The sequence below is a fragment of the Clinocottus analis genome, unplaced genomic scaffold (genome assembly GCF_023055335.1).
Source record: "Clinocottus analis isolate CAN_PGR_092001 unplaced genomic scaffold, fCliAna1.0.p SCAF_18, whole genome shotgun sequence".
Lineage (NCBI taxonomy): Eukaryota > Metazoa > Chordata > Actinopteri > Perciformes > Cottidae > Clinocottus > Clinocottus analis.
In genome coordinates this window covers 12,800,155-12,817,650 of record NW_027175909.1, presented here as the reverse complement: position 1 = coordinate 12,817,650, position 17,496 = coordinate 12,800,155, and the positions used below count along the sequence as shown (strand labels likewise).

Here is a 17,496-nt window from a genome sequence, read left to right as displayed (position 1 = left end):
GCGCTGCAGGAGAATGGAGGTTATTAGTGCCGGATTTAAAGGGGCGTAATCACACACTTCCTATTTTTGTGCCTTGTCGCCGCTTTGACTGAAAGTCGGTACGAGTCACGCTCGCGACGCACTCTTGTGACTTGCTCTTGTTTTGAGACAAAGGCGCTCATTTAAACATCTTGCATGCGTTTGGGGGCAGCGCTGCGTGACCACTGCTAGCTTAAATGGGAAGCTGAGACAGTGGTTAACAAGCAGAGCGAGGGAAAGAAAGTAAACAGCAGGGGTGAGCTCGGTTCTTCATGTACAGAGACTTGGCTTTGACCTACAGAACAAAAGTTTTGTCTTCGCCAAACATGAGCCAAACAAATATGATCTGTAGTTTTCCTGTTTTCTGTGCGTGTCTGTGTGTGTGAATGATATGCTGGTGAAATATTCTCCTGTGATAGTAATCATTAGTTGTTATCAGTCACACTCTTGGATTAGTGAATAATCAGCTTCTAACAGCAAGTCTGGGAAAAGCAGTCGACAAAGAATAAAACCCCGTTGTGAACACGAATTGTTCAAACGTGCAGAAGTCAATCATATTTCCTCGTCCAGATGCCGGATATGTCGGCCGATTTCATAGCAAACTGGGTCCTGGTTTTGAATATTTGATCATCGTAGGGCTTTAATGAGTTGAAAGGAGACAAAACTTTATAGTTTATTCATTATGAGACCGTGTGGAACGAGAGCAGGGAAACAAAACGGGAACATCTACCGCTCGACTACGGCAAAAATCATACTCAAGATTATTGAACACAATTACTTAAATGCATCAATCACACCGCTGCTAAGGAAAGGGAGTCCTGACACGAGACAAAACGAGAGCGCCGCCGTGGAACAGAGTGTGATTTATGTCAATACTCCTGTTTTCATAAACACCGACGGCTTAAATCATAATTTAAATTGATAAAAGAGTTCTTTCACAGGCCAAATTCTACTATGTGATTGACTGGAACCAGATGAATTAATGGCATTAAATCAAATGTTTTTTAGTGCCAGAGTTGTGTCTGTTGTGCGTCTGTGTCTGGAGACTTTGTACTCAGCGCATACTGTTGTGTGTCTGTCTGGTTCATGTCCAGTAAATGAGAAACTACCCACTGCTCTCTGCTGCTCAATCTATAGCTGGTTGTTCATTTATTTCGAGGAAAACCAATTACTCACACAGACACACGGAAGCGCCGGATTGATTTCACGAGGGATCGGTTCAGGAGTTGAAAGTTCCCAAAGTGACATGTCAGCCGGGAGGAAAGCACAACACTGTGTTCATTCGAATAACACGTTTGACGAGATCATTTCACATTTTCTAAAATGTAACCTTGAGTCAAGGATGAGTGGAGACAGACGAGACCTTTTTTCTTTTGGTTCAACATAAGCAAAAGCAAGAATTAGGTACATCCTGAGGAACTCACCGCTGTCTGCAATACTGAGACATTGACCTCCATGTGATCCTTCAGCAACGCAACTTGTGCAACTCTGCGTCCATCCGTCCTCCTCTCTGCTAACCGTGAGCAGCGACCTGCTAATACTGACCTCATATACAGTATGTGGGCACTTCCATTTCCTTTTATCGAATTGCGATTTGTTTAATTGCAAACAGCAGCGTCGAGCCAACGAGGCCACTGCAAGTGCAACAAGAAGCCAATAAGAGTAATTTATGAATCTCATCGAAATAGAATACATATTTATAGTATATGTGTGTATATATACAGACGATAAAATAAACATTCAGCTCATTCAGGCAGGCTGCACCAATCCATTCATGTACTCGTAGAGTTGAAACAATGAAACAGACATTTTAAAGCAACTTTTTTTTCAATTTCACTGATCAGTTTCTCATCTGTGATTATTTTATTTGTCCTATATGATTAAAATTGTAGTTTTTATGGCCGTTCGGATTTTGTAAAGAAAGATGTGGAGTTTTATGTCTGGAAAGAATCTGTGCTATTGCGGTAAACGTAAACAATAAATGTTTAAATTGACCTTTTATGGGCTATATCTTGAGGGAGTTTGGGGTTTTATTTATCACTGACATCAGGGGAATCCTCATGCCTCTGTGCCAACGAGACCAGTGATGCATATAAACCACAACCTTTGCAGAAATTGGCCCAGAATATGTCATTTATCTTTGTATGAAATAAAATAAATTAACCTCAAATCATTTTTACTCGCGCACAGTTCCATTTGTTGGACGGTACGTTTCGCTCCGCTGAAGATGGTTAGCAGCTCGTCCTCCTCTCTGAGCCAGTTCTCATCAATCATCCTCCGCCTGCTTCGTCCACCAGGAAACCGCCAGGATATTGATGACGCGAGCGCAAAACAGCAGCACGGCGCACCCCCCTGGCCTCTCTCACTGTATTCCCTTTTATCAGCCGTCATCCTATTATGGTGCTGTGTTTCCACGGAAGGGAAGCAACTGCGGGGGGGGGGGGGGGGGTTCACTGTAAATGAGAGCAGTGGCCCCCGAGAGACCGCCGCCGCCGTCGCCGCTGCTGGCTGCAGGTGATACTTCCAGGTGCTAAAGGATTAGCGCATATTTTGCACTTGGATCCCGTCGCCCTGCGTTTGTCCTGTCGTAACGTTAGATTTAAACTGCTCTCTGTGAGCTGCAACACTAAACCGTACCTTTTTTTAGGCAGAAGAGCGCAGAAACAAAGGGTTTTAAGGGCTGGGATACCAGTATCAATACCTTTTTAGACGAGAGTCGGCCATATTTTCATTCAGTTGATCCATGTTTGGGCTTGTGATGGCAGTGCAGACTAAATATCAGACTTCTGTGACATTTGGCACAGACACTAATGATCCCCAGAGGTTGAACCCTACTGACTTTGGTGATCCCCTGACTTTACATCTCGTGCCATCAGCCGGTTGGTATTTTTAGTTGATATTCACGGAGCCCAGAGGCGAACTCTTCATGATCGTTTTGGTCATCTGACCTTTTTTTTTTTTTTCATCCAGCACGAACTCCAGGTCAAAATATTTAACTAATACTTTAGTTTATGACTAAATGCATGGACAGGTAGCTTTTCTTCAGCTTGTTTTAGTGCAAATGTTAGCATGCTAGCCCCCTAAAGTAAGATGGTGAACATTATAAACATTATCTCTGCTGAACATGAGCATGTCCGCATGGTCATTGTGAGCATGTTGGCATGATACTAATAACCAAAGTGTTCCTTTCTCACTCATTTTTTTAAAAGTTCATCAATAAACAAAGGTGTGTGCACGAAAAGCTTACCGTGTGATTGGTTTCTAAGTTTCCAGCCAGCGACGGTGCGCTCTTAGATCATGTGATTGACAGCCAGTGAGTCCATCACTTGGATGGGATGATGCACTTATCTAATGCGCTGGCACATGGGATGCTGGGTAAACACTTTTTTTTTTCAAAGGCCTGTCAGTGTCACCTTGACGTCCATGCGGCCAATCCTTCCCTTGCCACGCCAGAGGTATCATTACTCCTCGCTCCTCTTCTATCTCTCGCACTCGGTTATTTCTTGCACAGATGTACCGACAGTCTGTTTCCCTTTTCGCTCTCTTGCTCACTTGGTTTTAATTCCTCCGCGTTGAATATTAGTAACCGTTCCTTGTAGCAGTCACACATCTTTCCCTCTTGGCTGTCAAGTCTGCTCCCGTCGTCTCCGCGTGACGACGGAGACGCCGTTCGCGGACCGGTGATTTAATTGACTTTATGTTGCGCCGAGTGAAGTGGCAGTGATGGACAGATGGCGGGGAGAAAGCCGCTTTGTTTCCAGCCAAGAGTGAGTCATGCCACGCCAGGAAACTGCGAGCGCACTCGCTCGGCCCAATGTCAGCCCTCTGCAGTCGGCTACAGTCCGTCGGCCAGAACTGAACATGACTTGGCACGAGCGGCAATCTTCATTCTTCAATCGTGATGCATGATGTGAGGAACACTGCGCAATCTGTCCACGCTGGCTCATTAGTTTTCACGGCTGAGGCCCGGCTGAATTTGAGCAGTTTTGATCATTTTCAGCCCAGGTGTATTTTTTTTTTACCTTGTTTTTAATTCTCTTTGTATAGCAGGATTATGGCCTGGCACTATTTAGGTGTATGCGGCATGTATGATGAGGCATAGCGTTGCTTTAAGCCCTCAATGACATGAGCTGTAATGGCATTTATTATATTATTAAAAGCACCATCTGAGTTAAGCATAGTAGCATGTTATTAGTTCCTAACTTGAGTTTGAGTCCTTATCAGCGGATGTTAATACTTCCATCACTGGATGAAAAAAGAAGTGACTGGATGGAGACGTCTCATCCGATCTCAAAGACCCGTATTGGGTCCGATTAAGACATTTATTTTAACTTATCGCTGTCGGCCAATTGAGCCTGATCCAATCCTTTGTTTCACGCCATCAATTATTCTGTCCGTCTCTCCTCCGCTGAGTGTCTAAAAATAGCGGCTGAGCACCGCGTGAGTCAAAGAGCCATGCAGCCATGAGCGACATTTAAATGCAGTATGAGAGTCTATTTGATTATGTAATTTACCTAACTTATGTGTGCTTTCGTTTCAGCTCAGTACAAGAGTCTGTTGCATTCATCTATGGCGATGATGTTGGACAGCGGTGGGGAGTAGACGACAACCACACACACACACACACACACACCAGGCTGCTGCAAGTGTAACAGGAACGCCACGAGCAAATGCGAGTAATTTATGAATGTAATCCGTGCAAAAGTTGCACAGACAACGGAAATATACAACAGGTAACTCGGGCGAGGGCTGCAACAAAACAACAAACATCAAGGAAATTCTTTTCTTAAAGCAATGCAGAGCTGTTCAACCGTCAATCACGTACATTGGATTGATTTTCACTTTAATATACTTGTGCAGTTGTATTGTTTTGGGCAATAGAGTCATCTAGGGACTCGGTATTAGCAGATAGTCAATATTGAATGTATCTTGGACATCCCTTTTCAGTATAACACTGTCAACAGCTGCAACTTTAAAATGCGCTAGTCACTATATATAGTCACAAATGCTAGAGATTGTTGTGGAGAATTCAAACTATGGAGGCAATAAGGGCATTTTGATGGGAGATGAGAGCAGCAGAAGTAAGCAGGTCTTCATGGGATTGGAAGAAATAGGGAAAATGTTTTATAAAATAAATGTGAATGGGAGAAATAACTGCGAGTGGACAGTGTGTCCTGGGTGGAAGAAGCAGCAGTCTTTACTGGATGAGATGAAAGAATTGACGTAAATAACTAAAGGAGTCTTGACAAGGACTTCTTGACCATGAGAGCACTTTATAGCTCACATGGCTCTCCATTTTTATAGCGGATACATTTACAGACTAGCTCCTATAGCGGCTAAAAATGAAACGGGAAGCTTTCACATCACGTAGAAGTTCCTCGGGTCTAACGGCTTCATCCACTACAAGTCATTTTGTCAGGCGCAGGAGGCGGCAGTGACTGAATCGCAGCCTCCTGTGTGACTGTGGTAATAGCCACAGTGATTTGTAACGGTCTAATGTAATGATCGCCGGGCCGCCGCTGCATGTAGAGGTCATTGGTGGTCGTTCAGCGAGGACCTGTCTGAATGAATCCATTTGAGCGGTGGCGCGATCACAGGACCTTTCCCTTATCTCTCCCTCTCTCGCTCGGACCTGTGCATGAAGATGGACAACTCCTCCGTTTGTCTCTTCCGCCCACGTTGCCGGAGCCAACTCTCCTGAGGAAGTGGGATCAATAATGGACAATTGTGAGTGGATGGGATTGTAATGCTGGAACATTTAATGGAGCAGGTTCACCATTTAGTGATGTTTAGGCACATTAGCAAACATATAAAAGAGGTTTGCTGGTCATAAACACACATTTTGACCTGATGACGTCAAAGGATTATGTGTAAGAATTGTATCTAATTTCATAGAAACTCATCCAATTGTTTTGATCGCTCAAAATCCCAAATGGTCATATGGACCCAAGAGGAAAAGTCCCAGGATACATCATTTGAGAAGCATGAATGTCCATATTTTGTATTTTCATTGAATAAGTGAACACTTAAACCGGCTGTGGCCCATAGAAGAAGTTTAGAAACCACCAAAGAAAACGTGAATATAGGTGTACCAAAGTTGAAGGCAATTACTTGATCATTGTTGAGACATGGCGATTAAAAAAAACAACTAAAAATATCTTCAAGTCAGTAGGATTAGATCTTTACAAAATTCTTGGCCATCCCAAGCGCCAAGCTGCTTCTATGGCAAACAAAAGCACGTGTGGTGGACTGTTTCATATCAACGTTTTGTTTGGCAGATGTGGAGAGATTTGCAACGTGAACAGGAAGCGCCTCCTGTCCCCTTTGCCAAGCTACTTTGAAGGAGCTGAGCTCCTCGGTCTGCTGGGTGAGCCCAAATAAAGAGCACCTTTCCTCGCGGACGTAAGCGGCATCACACCGCTGTGAGATTATTATTAGCGGCCCGTGTGCGGGTGACACGGTGCTGTCAGTATCAGTGTGGCAGCGGGTCTAGAGGTCAGGCCCGTCTGGCAGCCGGAGGCTCGTTCTGTCGGTCTGCGTCTCCGTCAGCGTTTGCTATCGGAGTGCCGCCTTCACGGCTCCACCACCACGTTTCGGAGCATCTGTGCCACCCCTGAGACCTCTGGAGGCTAGTGTCAGCCCACCTTATTCAAGCATATGAGACCGATGCACAATTTCGTTGCAATCTGTGTTCTGTTTTCGGTCCCCAAACAGCTGTTGAGGGGATGAGAGCGCTTTGACGTCGCAGTGGACCACATACATTATCTTTCTTGTCCGCCATTCCCATCTTTTCTATTCAAAACATACTCTACCTCAGTTAATTGCCCTCCGTGTTGGGCTAATTGGTCTTAATGAGCTAAAATCACATTATCCTCCCTCAGCCCTTCCTTTCATGTAGGACGTGTCATTTCTAAGTGCACATGTCTCGTTGAGAGGACCCTGGGCAGATGGAGGCGTGTCATTGATTGGTTATGATGAGCACCACTGATTAGCATGTCATCCTTTTGATCTACAGTTATTGCTCCCGGGGGAGCAACTGGTTGCCATAAACCGGCGAGTCCATTTTCAACCGCGGGTCCCACGGGCCGATGCCCGACTCATCTGACCTCACACAACCTCGTGCCGGGTCAGACCGAGGAGCAACATGCGTCAGCGGCGCAGCAGTGCGAAATGAAAAGGGACATTTTTTTTTAATAATCCTTCATGCGGAGTTTAACTTTGGCTGCTCCTTCTGTGGGGATGGGGAGTTTTTTAATTAACGCCGTAATTATTCTCATTTGTCCTGCGTGGCTTTGTGACGCTTCGCTCACATGCAATGAATCACCGCGGATCTGACAGGCGAGGATTTAGAGCAGCTTTCAGCCCAGCGTCCCTAATGAGGAGAGTGAAGAAGGGATGATTTAGAAAAAGATAGTAGAGAGAGTAAATTCAACGCTGTCTTTGTCTCAGACACGAGGATACAGGACTCGTACAAGACTACCACGGCGACAACGAGCGGTTATTAATAATTTTTGATTAATCTGCTCATTGTTTTCTCGACTGATTGTCTGAAAGATGTCAAAAGATAGTGGAAAATGCAAGTTACGAGTCCAGAGTGGGGTATTAAGTCTGACCGTCAATTCAAAACCCTAAAAATATTCTGTTCACTATTGTGTGTGACAAACAAAACTCAGGAATGCTGCTGATTGTTTTCTCATTTTGGTTTTGATTTAAAATTTCAGACAAATCTTTTGGGAAATATGTATCATCAAATTACTCATTTTGTCCGACCAACAGTTCAAAACTCAAAGATTTTTAATTTATAAAGATATAAAAGATAAAAAATTCTTTAAAAAACACTTAAGAAGCTAGTTCCAGCTAATGTGTTGTATATTTTGCTTAAACACCTACTCACACCGACAAATGTATTCAGGTGCAAACAGCTGCAGTCAAATCCCAAATATAAGGAAGTGCATTTTGTGCTCTCAAGTTCATTGTCTATTTATTTTGAAAGCCTTGTGTGCTTTGTATCTAATTGAGCCACGCTGTTCAGCATTTTTACACCAGTAACCATTCAGAAATATGAAAGGAAACCTCCAGCCTGTGTTGTTAAATACATCTTTCTGGTTGCTTCAGTCTCCCCAATGTTGTTACTGACAGATGAAGGTTTTGTGCTTCGAGTACAGAGGGTGTGCATGAATAATCTTTCATTCGCAAAGGAGGGCATGAAGCGAAATGTCTGCGAACCAGTGCATGAATCAATAATGAGAATAATTATCAGTTGCAGCTCTAATATGATGCATGATAAAAGTGAGCAGATCCTCTGCAGAAAAAACACAGCTCCTCATCTCTGAGAACATGGCGAAGAGACACATAAACTGCTCGTATCGGGGCGTGAATGTAGCGCGCTGACAACCCAAAAAGAAGAAAACGGCATGCGCGCTCGCCACATGAGCGGCAACCACACAGCACATGCTCATCCCATCGCTGCGGAGACGCAACGAGCAGATGGACCGACTGTGAGGGGTAAAAATAAAAAAACACAGGAGGGGAGTGACGGAGAAAGGATGAGAAAGGAGGGGTGGGTAAAGGCGGAGGTAGAGAGAGGCAGAGTCCCTGAAGGAGCGTGCAGGACGGGCACTGACAGGCTGAGACACGCAGAGTGAGATGGATGGAGCTCGCGGCACCTGAGAGGCAGCAGCTTCATTAGCACCGGGAGGAGAGTCGGTCACAAGGCAGCCACGCCAGGACTCGTGTAGATAAACTGCTTTTATTCATCGCTTCTGGAGCAGCACAGGGAGGAGGAGGAGGAGGAGGAAGAGGAGGAGGAGGAGATCGAAGCTGGAGACAAATCTTTGAGCGGGAGGCTGAGGAGCGTCGCTGTGCCACCTGACTCTCACGGGGAGTCCGCCTCAGCACCTGCAGCGGCGGTCCCAGCACTCGAGGAAGACCGGGGCGGACGAGGAGAGAGCTGCTGAGATTATGCGCGGGGCAGAGAGCTCCTGTGGATTCCCCATCTTTGGCAGCGGCAGCAGCAAGAGGAGGAGGACGAGCAGCAGCAGCAGCAGCAGCACCAGCAGCAGGAGCTCTGGCTCTACAGATAGCAGCAGAGCTAGCTGGAGCTGCAGCAAAACAAGGAGCCCCAACTCCCCAGCTATTTATTTACCCAGAGCCGATGGTAGCATTTACAGCCAAAGTGTAACGGGAGCCAGCTGTCCGTGCCGCCACCGTGTTGAATGTACCTGTAGCCAGAGCAGCGACGGCCGCCGCAGCGCCGGCGCCAAAGTGACCACAGCAGCGCAGTCGGGTGTCGTTGTAGCAGAAGCGAGGGGGGGCAGTGGCTCGGGACACTGAATGACCAGTGTGGCTGATGAAGGCCACCTGGATCCGCTTGCTGAAACGAGCCAAGGGAGGTCGCGTCAAGAGCTCCGATGACTGTGTAAGCAGATTTCGAGTGTGTTTACATCCGTCTGTGTTTGTTTGTTTGTTTGCGTGCGCGCCCAGCGTGAGTCTCCGGCTCGTCCCCGGCGCCCGGGGGTCAGCGTGGCTCGGTTATGTGCGGCCCGGTGATGATGAGAAGCTGGACGGTGTCATCAGTTACGGCTGTCAGTTTCTGGGCAGAGCTCCACATCACCTCCTCCTGACCCACTGGGACGAAGTTCTCGATCACGCCCCGTCGTTAGCCGTGACCTGTAGCATAGTCATAGCGGGTATTCTCACTCGCACTTCCCAAACTGTAGCTCGTAAAAGAGGGACTCCAGGCTATAAGAAGGCGCGATAAGATGCCACTTTAGGACGTTTAATAGCTCACTGGAGTGTGAAAGTGCTGCGTCGTCGCACTCGAGCGTGAGCGCCGCTTGACACGTAGTTCAGATGCTTGTTGATGTTTTTTGGAAAAGCCACTGGGAGATTAATATGGTCGCGGATGTGATGACAGCAACAACAACAAAAAGAAGCAGCGCATGGATTTTTAATGAGCCTGCTTTCAAATCAGGTACAAAGTCGGGAGGATGAGAGGCACAAAGACAATTGACGAGCGGCAGGGTTTCATTGTAGGTCGCAGGACATGAATATGAATAACCTTGTATTGTGTACGGTAACGGCGCTCGTGTCGTCTCTTTACACCAGTCGGGTAATGTAAGTGGAGAAGACGTCCTCCTTTGTATGTATGTGACGGCTGGGTAATTCTCATCAGGCACAGAGTGAGGGAGGCTATTTTTAACTCAGACAGCAGAGCGTAATGGTGCAGTGAGATGAATGAAAGACCTTGTGTGGGTGGCATAGTAGCGTGCGAGCAGGTGAGGATAAGGCTCCCACCGCCGTCACTTAGTTAAAAAGCCCCTCTTTTAATCTGGATTGTAATTCACTGAAACTCGTAGGCCGTGCTGGGAAATTATTGTGCAGTCTGTGTGCAAATGTATTCATTCCAACATCCACAAATTGCATCTTCCAACTTTCATCTCTATTTAATTTCAGTTAGCTGTGGCGTTCAGTGTTGTCCTGCAAAGTCTAAATGCAACAAGCTCAGAATCTGACTTGTTGGTATTAAGTTGCATGTATATGTGCATGTGTGTGTGTGTGTGTGTGTGTGTGTGTGTGTGTGTGTGTGTGTGTGTGTGTGTGTGTGTGTGTGTGTGTGTGTATATATATATATATATACATGTTTAGGCCATAATTATGTAACATTTTAAAGCTAAATTTACTTATTAATTGTTGTTTCCTGTTATTGAGATCAATCAATTTTCAGCATCTTGGCAATTTCTTCTTCTTCTTCTTCTTCTTCTTCTTCTTCTTCTTCTTCTTCTTCTTCTTCTTCTTCTTCTCCCTCTCCTTCTCCTCCTCTTCCTCCTCTCTCTCTGACGTTGTAAGCACTATGGACGATATAGCAATGGCGTCCACGTATTACTTTAACTACCTCAGCCATTATTTATGATCTGTTTTCATGCAGTATGTAACACGATTTGTGATGCACATGTGCGTGTGCTGGTGTGCACCGATGCACTGCACTCAGGACCGTGTCTGAGGTAGTAATCGTGTGTGTTTCGCTTTGTGGCAGCCCGAGTATCGTAGTGCGAGCACATCTGTTGCAACCACATATCACACAGAGACGTACTGCGACCCGGTGTTCGGCAACATTTCCCCCAGTGCTTCTCACGCGAGGATCACGGCCAATCTGTGCAGCTGAGAGCGAGCGAAGGATAGAAGAAGCTGCTGCCGGTGAGGCGATTCTATGAAAGGACGGTTGTGTCCTCGGAAAAAGAGCAAGTGCCGTTAATGCGCTGCGGATTCAAACTGTTAAAGCTGCTGCGGTGATTGTGATTGATAGTAGAGCCGCATGCCTCTACGGTACATTCATTATTTCATGAAATCAACCGAGATTCCTTTGATGATAAGAGCTTCACGCTTCAGTCTTTCGTGGGCGTCTTCGCACATTTTATAAGTCGCACATCAGATGCTCGACTCCAAAAGTTGAACCTTTCTTTTGAAGAGAAAATTCGAAGCGAAGCAAATAAAGTCCTCATGATGCTGTGATGCCCGCCGCTTCTCCAACACCTGTCATTTTAAAAGTGTGAACACCAAATGGACGCAGTTGAGCTTCTGTGTTTGTGTGCGTGTGTTGCTATAACGTTCATGTTTGTGTCTCTGCAGGGTTCGGCCGACTCCTACACCAGCCGTCCATCAGACTCCGATGTGTCCCTTGAGGAGGATAAGGAGGCAGTGCGCAGAGAGGCAGAGCGACAGGCTCAGGCACAGATCGACAAGGCCAAGGTGGGTACCCGAAACCCAGCAGCATCAAGGTCACTCTGTCCAGATGTGACCTTGGAGAGGGCGAGGGGGGGGGGAGGCAGAATTCACGTTTTAGACCTTGAGAGCGGGGACATTTGTGGAAAGCGATGGCTTTTCCTCCGTCTTCGTGCAGAGCTTCGTGCACTAGTAGCGCTCCGTCTTTGGTCACGGAGGAAGCATAGCAATGCGACTGAAAACGATTCATAATCTTTTTTTAAAAAAAGCTTTGTTTTTTTGAGCCATAGTATAAAACCGTTTGTTAGAACTCAAAGAGTTTCGGTGGGAACCATTGAATGTAAACAGCCTTTTTTTTTATTTTGCAAGAGGCTTATAGTTGTGATGGTTGGGGTCAAGATAATGTGTTATGTCAATGAGGGTCCCCACAAGTATAGAGTTGTGTTTGCACAGACTAAAACCGGTTTATTTTTGCTAGAATGAATGATGTCCGCCATCACTCGAATGGTCATGTAAACGTTACACCGGTTGGTTTGTTATTGGAAGATTAAAACATCTACATCTGCTTCCTTTTAGTCTCATTTCTTAGCCCAACATATTTATTATGTTTTGTTATGTATATCTACATGTATATAGTGGCCAGATAATTAGCTATTGTGTTCTTATTCTGGTAAGGGGGAGATTTCAGTGGGGGACGAGGTGACTTGAGTGAAATGTTGTATATCATGGCACTAAGATCAAGGTTTCTGTATAAAAGTTGATGTAATCTTGACTTATTTCGGACTTCCCCGGCTCATCAGACATTAAAACAGTTCAATCAGATGTTGTTTTACATCTCATGCGGGTGCGACTACTGGGAAATGCTGAAAAACTGACCAGCAGGAGCCACTTCAGCTGGCTTCTCAGACCGAGGAAGGGCCGTCAGGGGCCGCTGATGTGAGGAGGTTCGGGGGCCTCGGAGGGCTCGGCGTCAATGTTTATCAGAGCCGAGCCTGCTCGGCTCTGCTCTGGGCCACAATTAGCAGCGTATAAACAAAACACAGACACGGCAGAGCAGGCTCGCCTCCGCGCGACAGGAATTGCAATCAGCGCCGGCTTCCACAGAATCACTCAAACCGCTGGCGCTGTCAAGACCTTTGCCTTTAATCTTTGGAATATGGCCGCTATCTTTCTGTGCGTAGTTTGTTCTCTTCCTGCTTTACAGCTCATTTGTGTAGCTTATATTTTGTGGAAATTGCTTAACAATTCAAGGAAAAAAATTGGTTTACTGTCTTTCTAGCGCGCTCATTATAGGTATGCGCTGAGCTTTCGGCGATGCATCCATTTTCTAGATGACCTCCTGCGCTGTGTAGCTCAAAGCTGGCAAAGACGGATCATTCCAGCAGATATATGTTGTTATTTTCCAGCATAACCCTCTGCGGCTCACTAATTAAAAAGATAAGTTGGCTTTATAGATAACCTGGCATAGATTACCCCCGCTGGCATTTTTACATGACAGATGACTAGTAAAAAATAGCCTCTCAGTGGGCTGGCCACCAGCGAGAGAGCAAGCTGGGGTCAGAGGAAGTGCAGACTCTCTGACTGAGAGTCTTTACGGGCAGTAATTCACAATGACTTCCCTAACATACCACAGATACTCGTGAGGAGTGGGGAAAGAGTTGATGCCTATAATGTTGCATTGATATACTTCATTACACTTACACACGCACACACAAAAGATACTAAAACACCCTCTGCTGCTTCTTCTTGACCTTAAACGAGCACTTTGTCACTTTTAACCATCATTGTTTGGTTGATTGGAGCTACCTGCTTTGTAAAGTGGAGCATTTAGCAGTTAGATATTTACCCCAGGAGGTCGGTGGGGTGGAAAAACAGAGCAAAAAGAAGTACGATGACGCGTAAAATGTTGTGTTTACAGGTTGTTTATGCCGTTGTTTATGTTAATGCCGCCTCCAAATGGCCGACTAGTCAGGTAATACATTTTGAGTACTGGGGAGATAAGGTAATGGGTCAGAATGAATTACTCTCACTTTGTCTCTGAAGCTTTGAATACCATGTGGAATCTGTCGTGTTTAATTAGTGAGCACACATTACAATTACACTCAATGTAGATAAGCTATCACAGAAACTAGTGAGTGACTGCAATGTCTTAATTTATAATGATTTACTTTGCACACTTAGTATCCTCAAGCAACCTTGGATAATTGTGGAAATATATTCCCGCATAAACTAATGAAGGTTGTGGCTCCCTTCACACCGCATGATAGTGCCTTTAAGAGGCAGCTCTTAGAGGTAGACACGTGCAGCCGCAGGCCGCTGCACGAATCTGAAGAGAATTCATTTCAAATCGATCGCCAGCATTCAAGGTGAAACAATGTGGCAGGATTTATAGCGCGTGCTGCTAATGGAGGGGTTTGCTGCACGTCACATAGCAAAGCAGCAACCGCAAGGGCAAGTGTTGGTCTCAGTGAGTGTCAGCACAGAGAGGTCGGGGAGCTATCATCTATTGATATATTCACGGCGGGATGTGATATTGTGACAAGTGTCGTGTGGCTTTAATTGGCTGTGGTCCATAGCGCGCCTTCCCAGGATTTCCAGTTACAGATTGGGCTTCTCTGGAGCTGGTTATCTCTGTCTTATCCTTATTGTCTTATCTCAACAAATGTGCCGACTCTCACTTCCAGTCCTTCCTCTTTTTTTTTTTCTTTTTTTTTTGCGCTACATCATCTGCTATCTTTGTGTCCATCTCCCGTCCTCTTCTTTTTCCCCCTCCTCCCACGCTTCCACCGGTCTGTAACCCCCTCGCCTCTGTCCTTCTCCCTCCCTCACTGCAGTCAATATGGCATCCATAATGAAGCCCTGTGTTACGTAAGGAGCAACATAGCAGCATGGGCTCGGTCAGGAGATGTAAAGATGCTTTACAGCAGTGCGAATGCGCAACTTATGTACACAGATCCTTGCAGTCACCTGTGATGGACGGTGGCACGTCGGGACATGTATGTGTGCGCGATCGCCTACAGGTTCATGAAATGTCATTAGGCTTAGAGAAAGCGTCACCTGACAGGCGGCCATGATGGATAAAGTTGAGGAGAGCAGCTGGGAGGGAGGCAAGAGGCAGCAGTCCACGAGACACACACGCAAACACACACACAAACACACACACACACACACACACACATACGTGTACTAATGGACCTTCAGACCGTCATGCTGCCGTGTTTCTCAATGCATGCAAACGCCAAGGACGCTTTGTCCTCTCCGGGTACTGCACATTGGATTGTATGATCTCCTTAATGAAGACGTCACACACACACACACACACACACACACACACACACACACGCACAGACGTTCAGTTTACAGCCATTACTTGATGGGATATTTACGAGTCATCAACCTTCAGCCTCCACCACACTTCTCCGTACCGCCTCCTCCCTTCAAAACTCACCTTTTGAGAACTGCTTTGAATATGTGATAAATGTGGTGTATTATGTGTACTTAATGTGTTATTTTATATTAAAAAAGATCTATAAATAGTATTAGTATTGTTATTGGAGGCTAGAACATGTGCTAAAACCTTTTGAATGTGATAGTGACAGTCTGCGTTTTCCAGGTTGTTTTGAAGTTCTTCTGCCCTCGAGTGGACAGAAAATCTAAATTATTCTTTAAAAATATGGGAAGATAATTTCCACTTCTAACTTAAGCCAATTTGAGTTTCTTTAATTGACTTCCACAAAACGTGATACTAATCTAAACGTGTAGATGTGCCTTATTTTGGACTGAATTGAATTGGTACATTTTATTTCTAGGTCGCTACGGGGAAAATCATATTGCAGGACTCGTATGACGCACTTTGAAAAATCTGTTTAACCGAATCTGTATGAGGTGGAGCTAAAGTTACAGCATCAAAGCTCCGATCTCGTGGGTTCAATTTGGCTTCCAGCTGAATATTTCATACCCTTCCCCTCATCTTGCTCTTTTTCATCTGCAGGTTACTACTTAGCGTGAGAGTCTACCCTGGGAGATTACGCTAAGCTACATCCCTGTGCATTCGTTTTGGCTTTTCAGTCGACTTTCGTCACGCCTGTCACACATGCAAAGGCAGAGTGAAACGTAATCTGGGCTCGGGCTCGACTATGTTGCCAACTGTTGCTGCTGTCGCCGCTCGGCCGGCTCCATGATTGTGTCCAAAAGCATGCGTGTCTCACGTTGGTGTGTGCTACTCTCGTGGATATCTAGATTCAGAGGGGCTCGTCCGTGAGCATACGGTTGTCCCATTACATTCTCTCATGCCGTGACCTTATTAAATCTCATTCAAATCCCTTTTTGGTAGAAAATCTAATGCTCTCACATGCGGACGGCGGGGTTGTGTTGGCGGTTATATCAGGAGTGCTGCGTGCATCATCTGAATGGACAGTTTGACCCGAAGCGGAAAGGGGCGACTGCGGCTCAGCGGTCGTCCTTCAATCAGAGGATCGGCGGTCATCGGTGTGTGAATGGGTGACTGATGACATGTAGTGTTAAAGCGCCTCGAGACTAGAAAAGCGTGACACAAGTACAAGTCCATTTACTATTCGCCATCATCAGGGATCCCGGAGGAAAGGCCGGTATTGATTCACCCTTTGTAACGATTGTGGAGAAGATTTACGATCCATTTGCACAAGTGCTGTTTGTGCTACTCGAGTAAGCGCAGAACGAGAGCCCTTTTTCTTTTTACTATTCGTGTCGAAGTGGTGATTGCTGCGGACACTAACATGTTGCATCACTCTGAATCGTGAAGCGTTTTAGTCTTTCGAGCGGAGAGACGGAGCAGCAGCCAAATCATTCAAGGAGAGAAACTAAGTCTGGATGAGTCAGAGTACTTGTATCCCTCACCTCGGGTTATTTTTAAACCACCGTACAAAGATGAGAATCGCAGCTCACCAGCAGCGCACCGAAAGCATTTTAATGAATAGTTATCTCTCTTGTGGTTGAGGGTATTAGGATACAATTACCATATATATCTTTTTACACCATCTGACACTTTCATTCATCTTCCTCTTTTGTTCCTCCCGACAGACCAAACCGGTTGCATTTGCTGTTCGCACAAATGTCAACTACAGTCCGTGTCACGATGACGACGTCCCCGTGGCGGGCATGGCCGTGTCCTTCGAGGCGAAAGACTTCCTCCACGTCAAAGAGGTGAGCTTTTCCAACCGGAGACGGTGATACGGGGATGCTCGACGGGGATCGGGGACGATGCTCGAGATAACCGTCTTTACTTATCCTGCGTAGAAATTCAACAACGACTGGTGGATAGGACGCCTGGTGAAGGAAGGCTGTGAAATCGGTTTCATCCCCAGTCCAGTGAAGCTTGAAAACACTCGTATCCTCCAGGAGCAGAGATCCAAACAGGGCAAGTTCCACTCCAGGTAAAAAAAAAAAACAAACTCATTTACACAAAAGTGTCTCAGCTGGGAAGGTGAATCTTTAAGGGTTGATTTTCAACTTTTTCTCTTTTCAGTAAATTGGGAGCAAACTCATCCTCTAGTTTAGGTGAAGTGGTTCCTAACTCACGAAAATCTACACCTCCTTCGTCTGGTGAGTAGCTTCACAGGCTTTAAAAACGCCAACATTATACTCTAAAAGTCTTTTAAAACAGTTTTCAACCACTGAATTCCAGTTGAAGGTAAGCTGCGCCACGTAGCCTTTTTCATATGTAGTATTTTCATCTTCACTAAAGTTGATATTTTACCTGAATCATGTTTTAATAGCCCA

The 17,496-nt window shown here is 45.7% G+C and overlaps 1 protein-coding gene across 5 annotated transcripts in view; it reads left to right on the top strand.

Annotated features, from left to right (window-relative positions):
- The window catches only part of cacnb2a (calcium channel, voltage-dependent, beta 2a), a 56,178-nt gene that overhangs the window by 27,467 nt on the left and 11,215 nt on the right, over positions 1 to 17,496 (top strand). For 3 of the 5 annotated variants that reach the window (XM_068581270.1, XM_068581273.1, XM_068581272.1), the window contains 4 exons: positions 11,647 to 11,766; positions 16,798 to 16,920; positions 17,014 to 17,150; positions 17,243 to 17,319. In XM_068581270.1, the coding sequence (XP_068437371.1) occupies positions 11,647 to 11,766; positions 16,798 to 16,920; positions 17,014 to 17,150; positions 17,243 to 17,319 (457 nt within the window). Of the gene's footprint in view, positions 1 to 8,468; positions 9,437 to 11,646; positions 11,767 to 16,797; positions 16,921 to 17,013; positions 17,151 to 17,242; positions 17,320 to 17,496 lie in introns of those variants that run through there. The other 2 variants (XM_068581271.1, XM_068581275.1) reach the window with 2 other exon arrangements.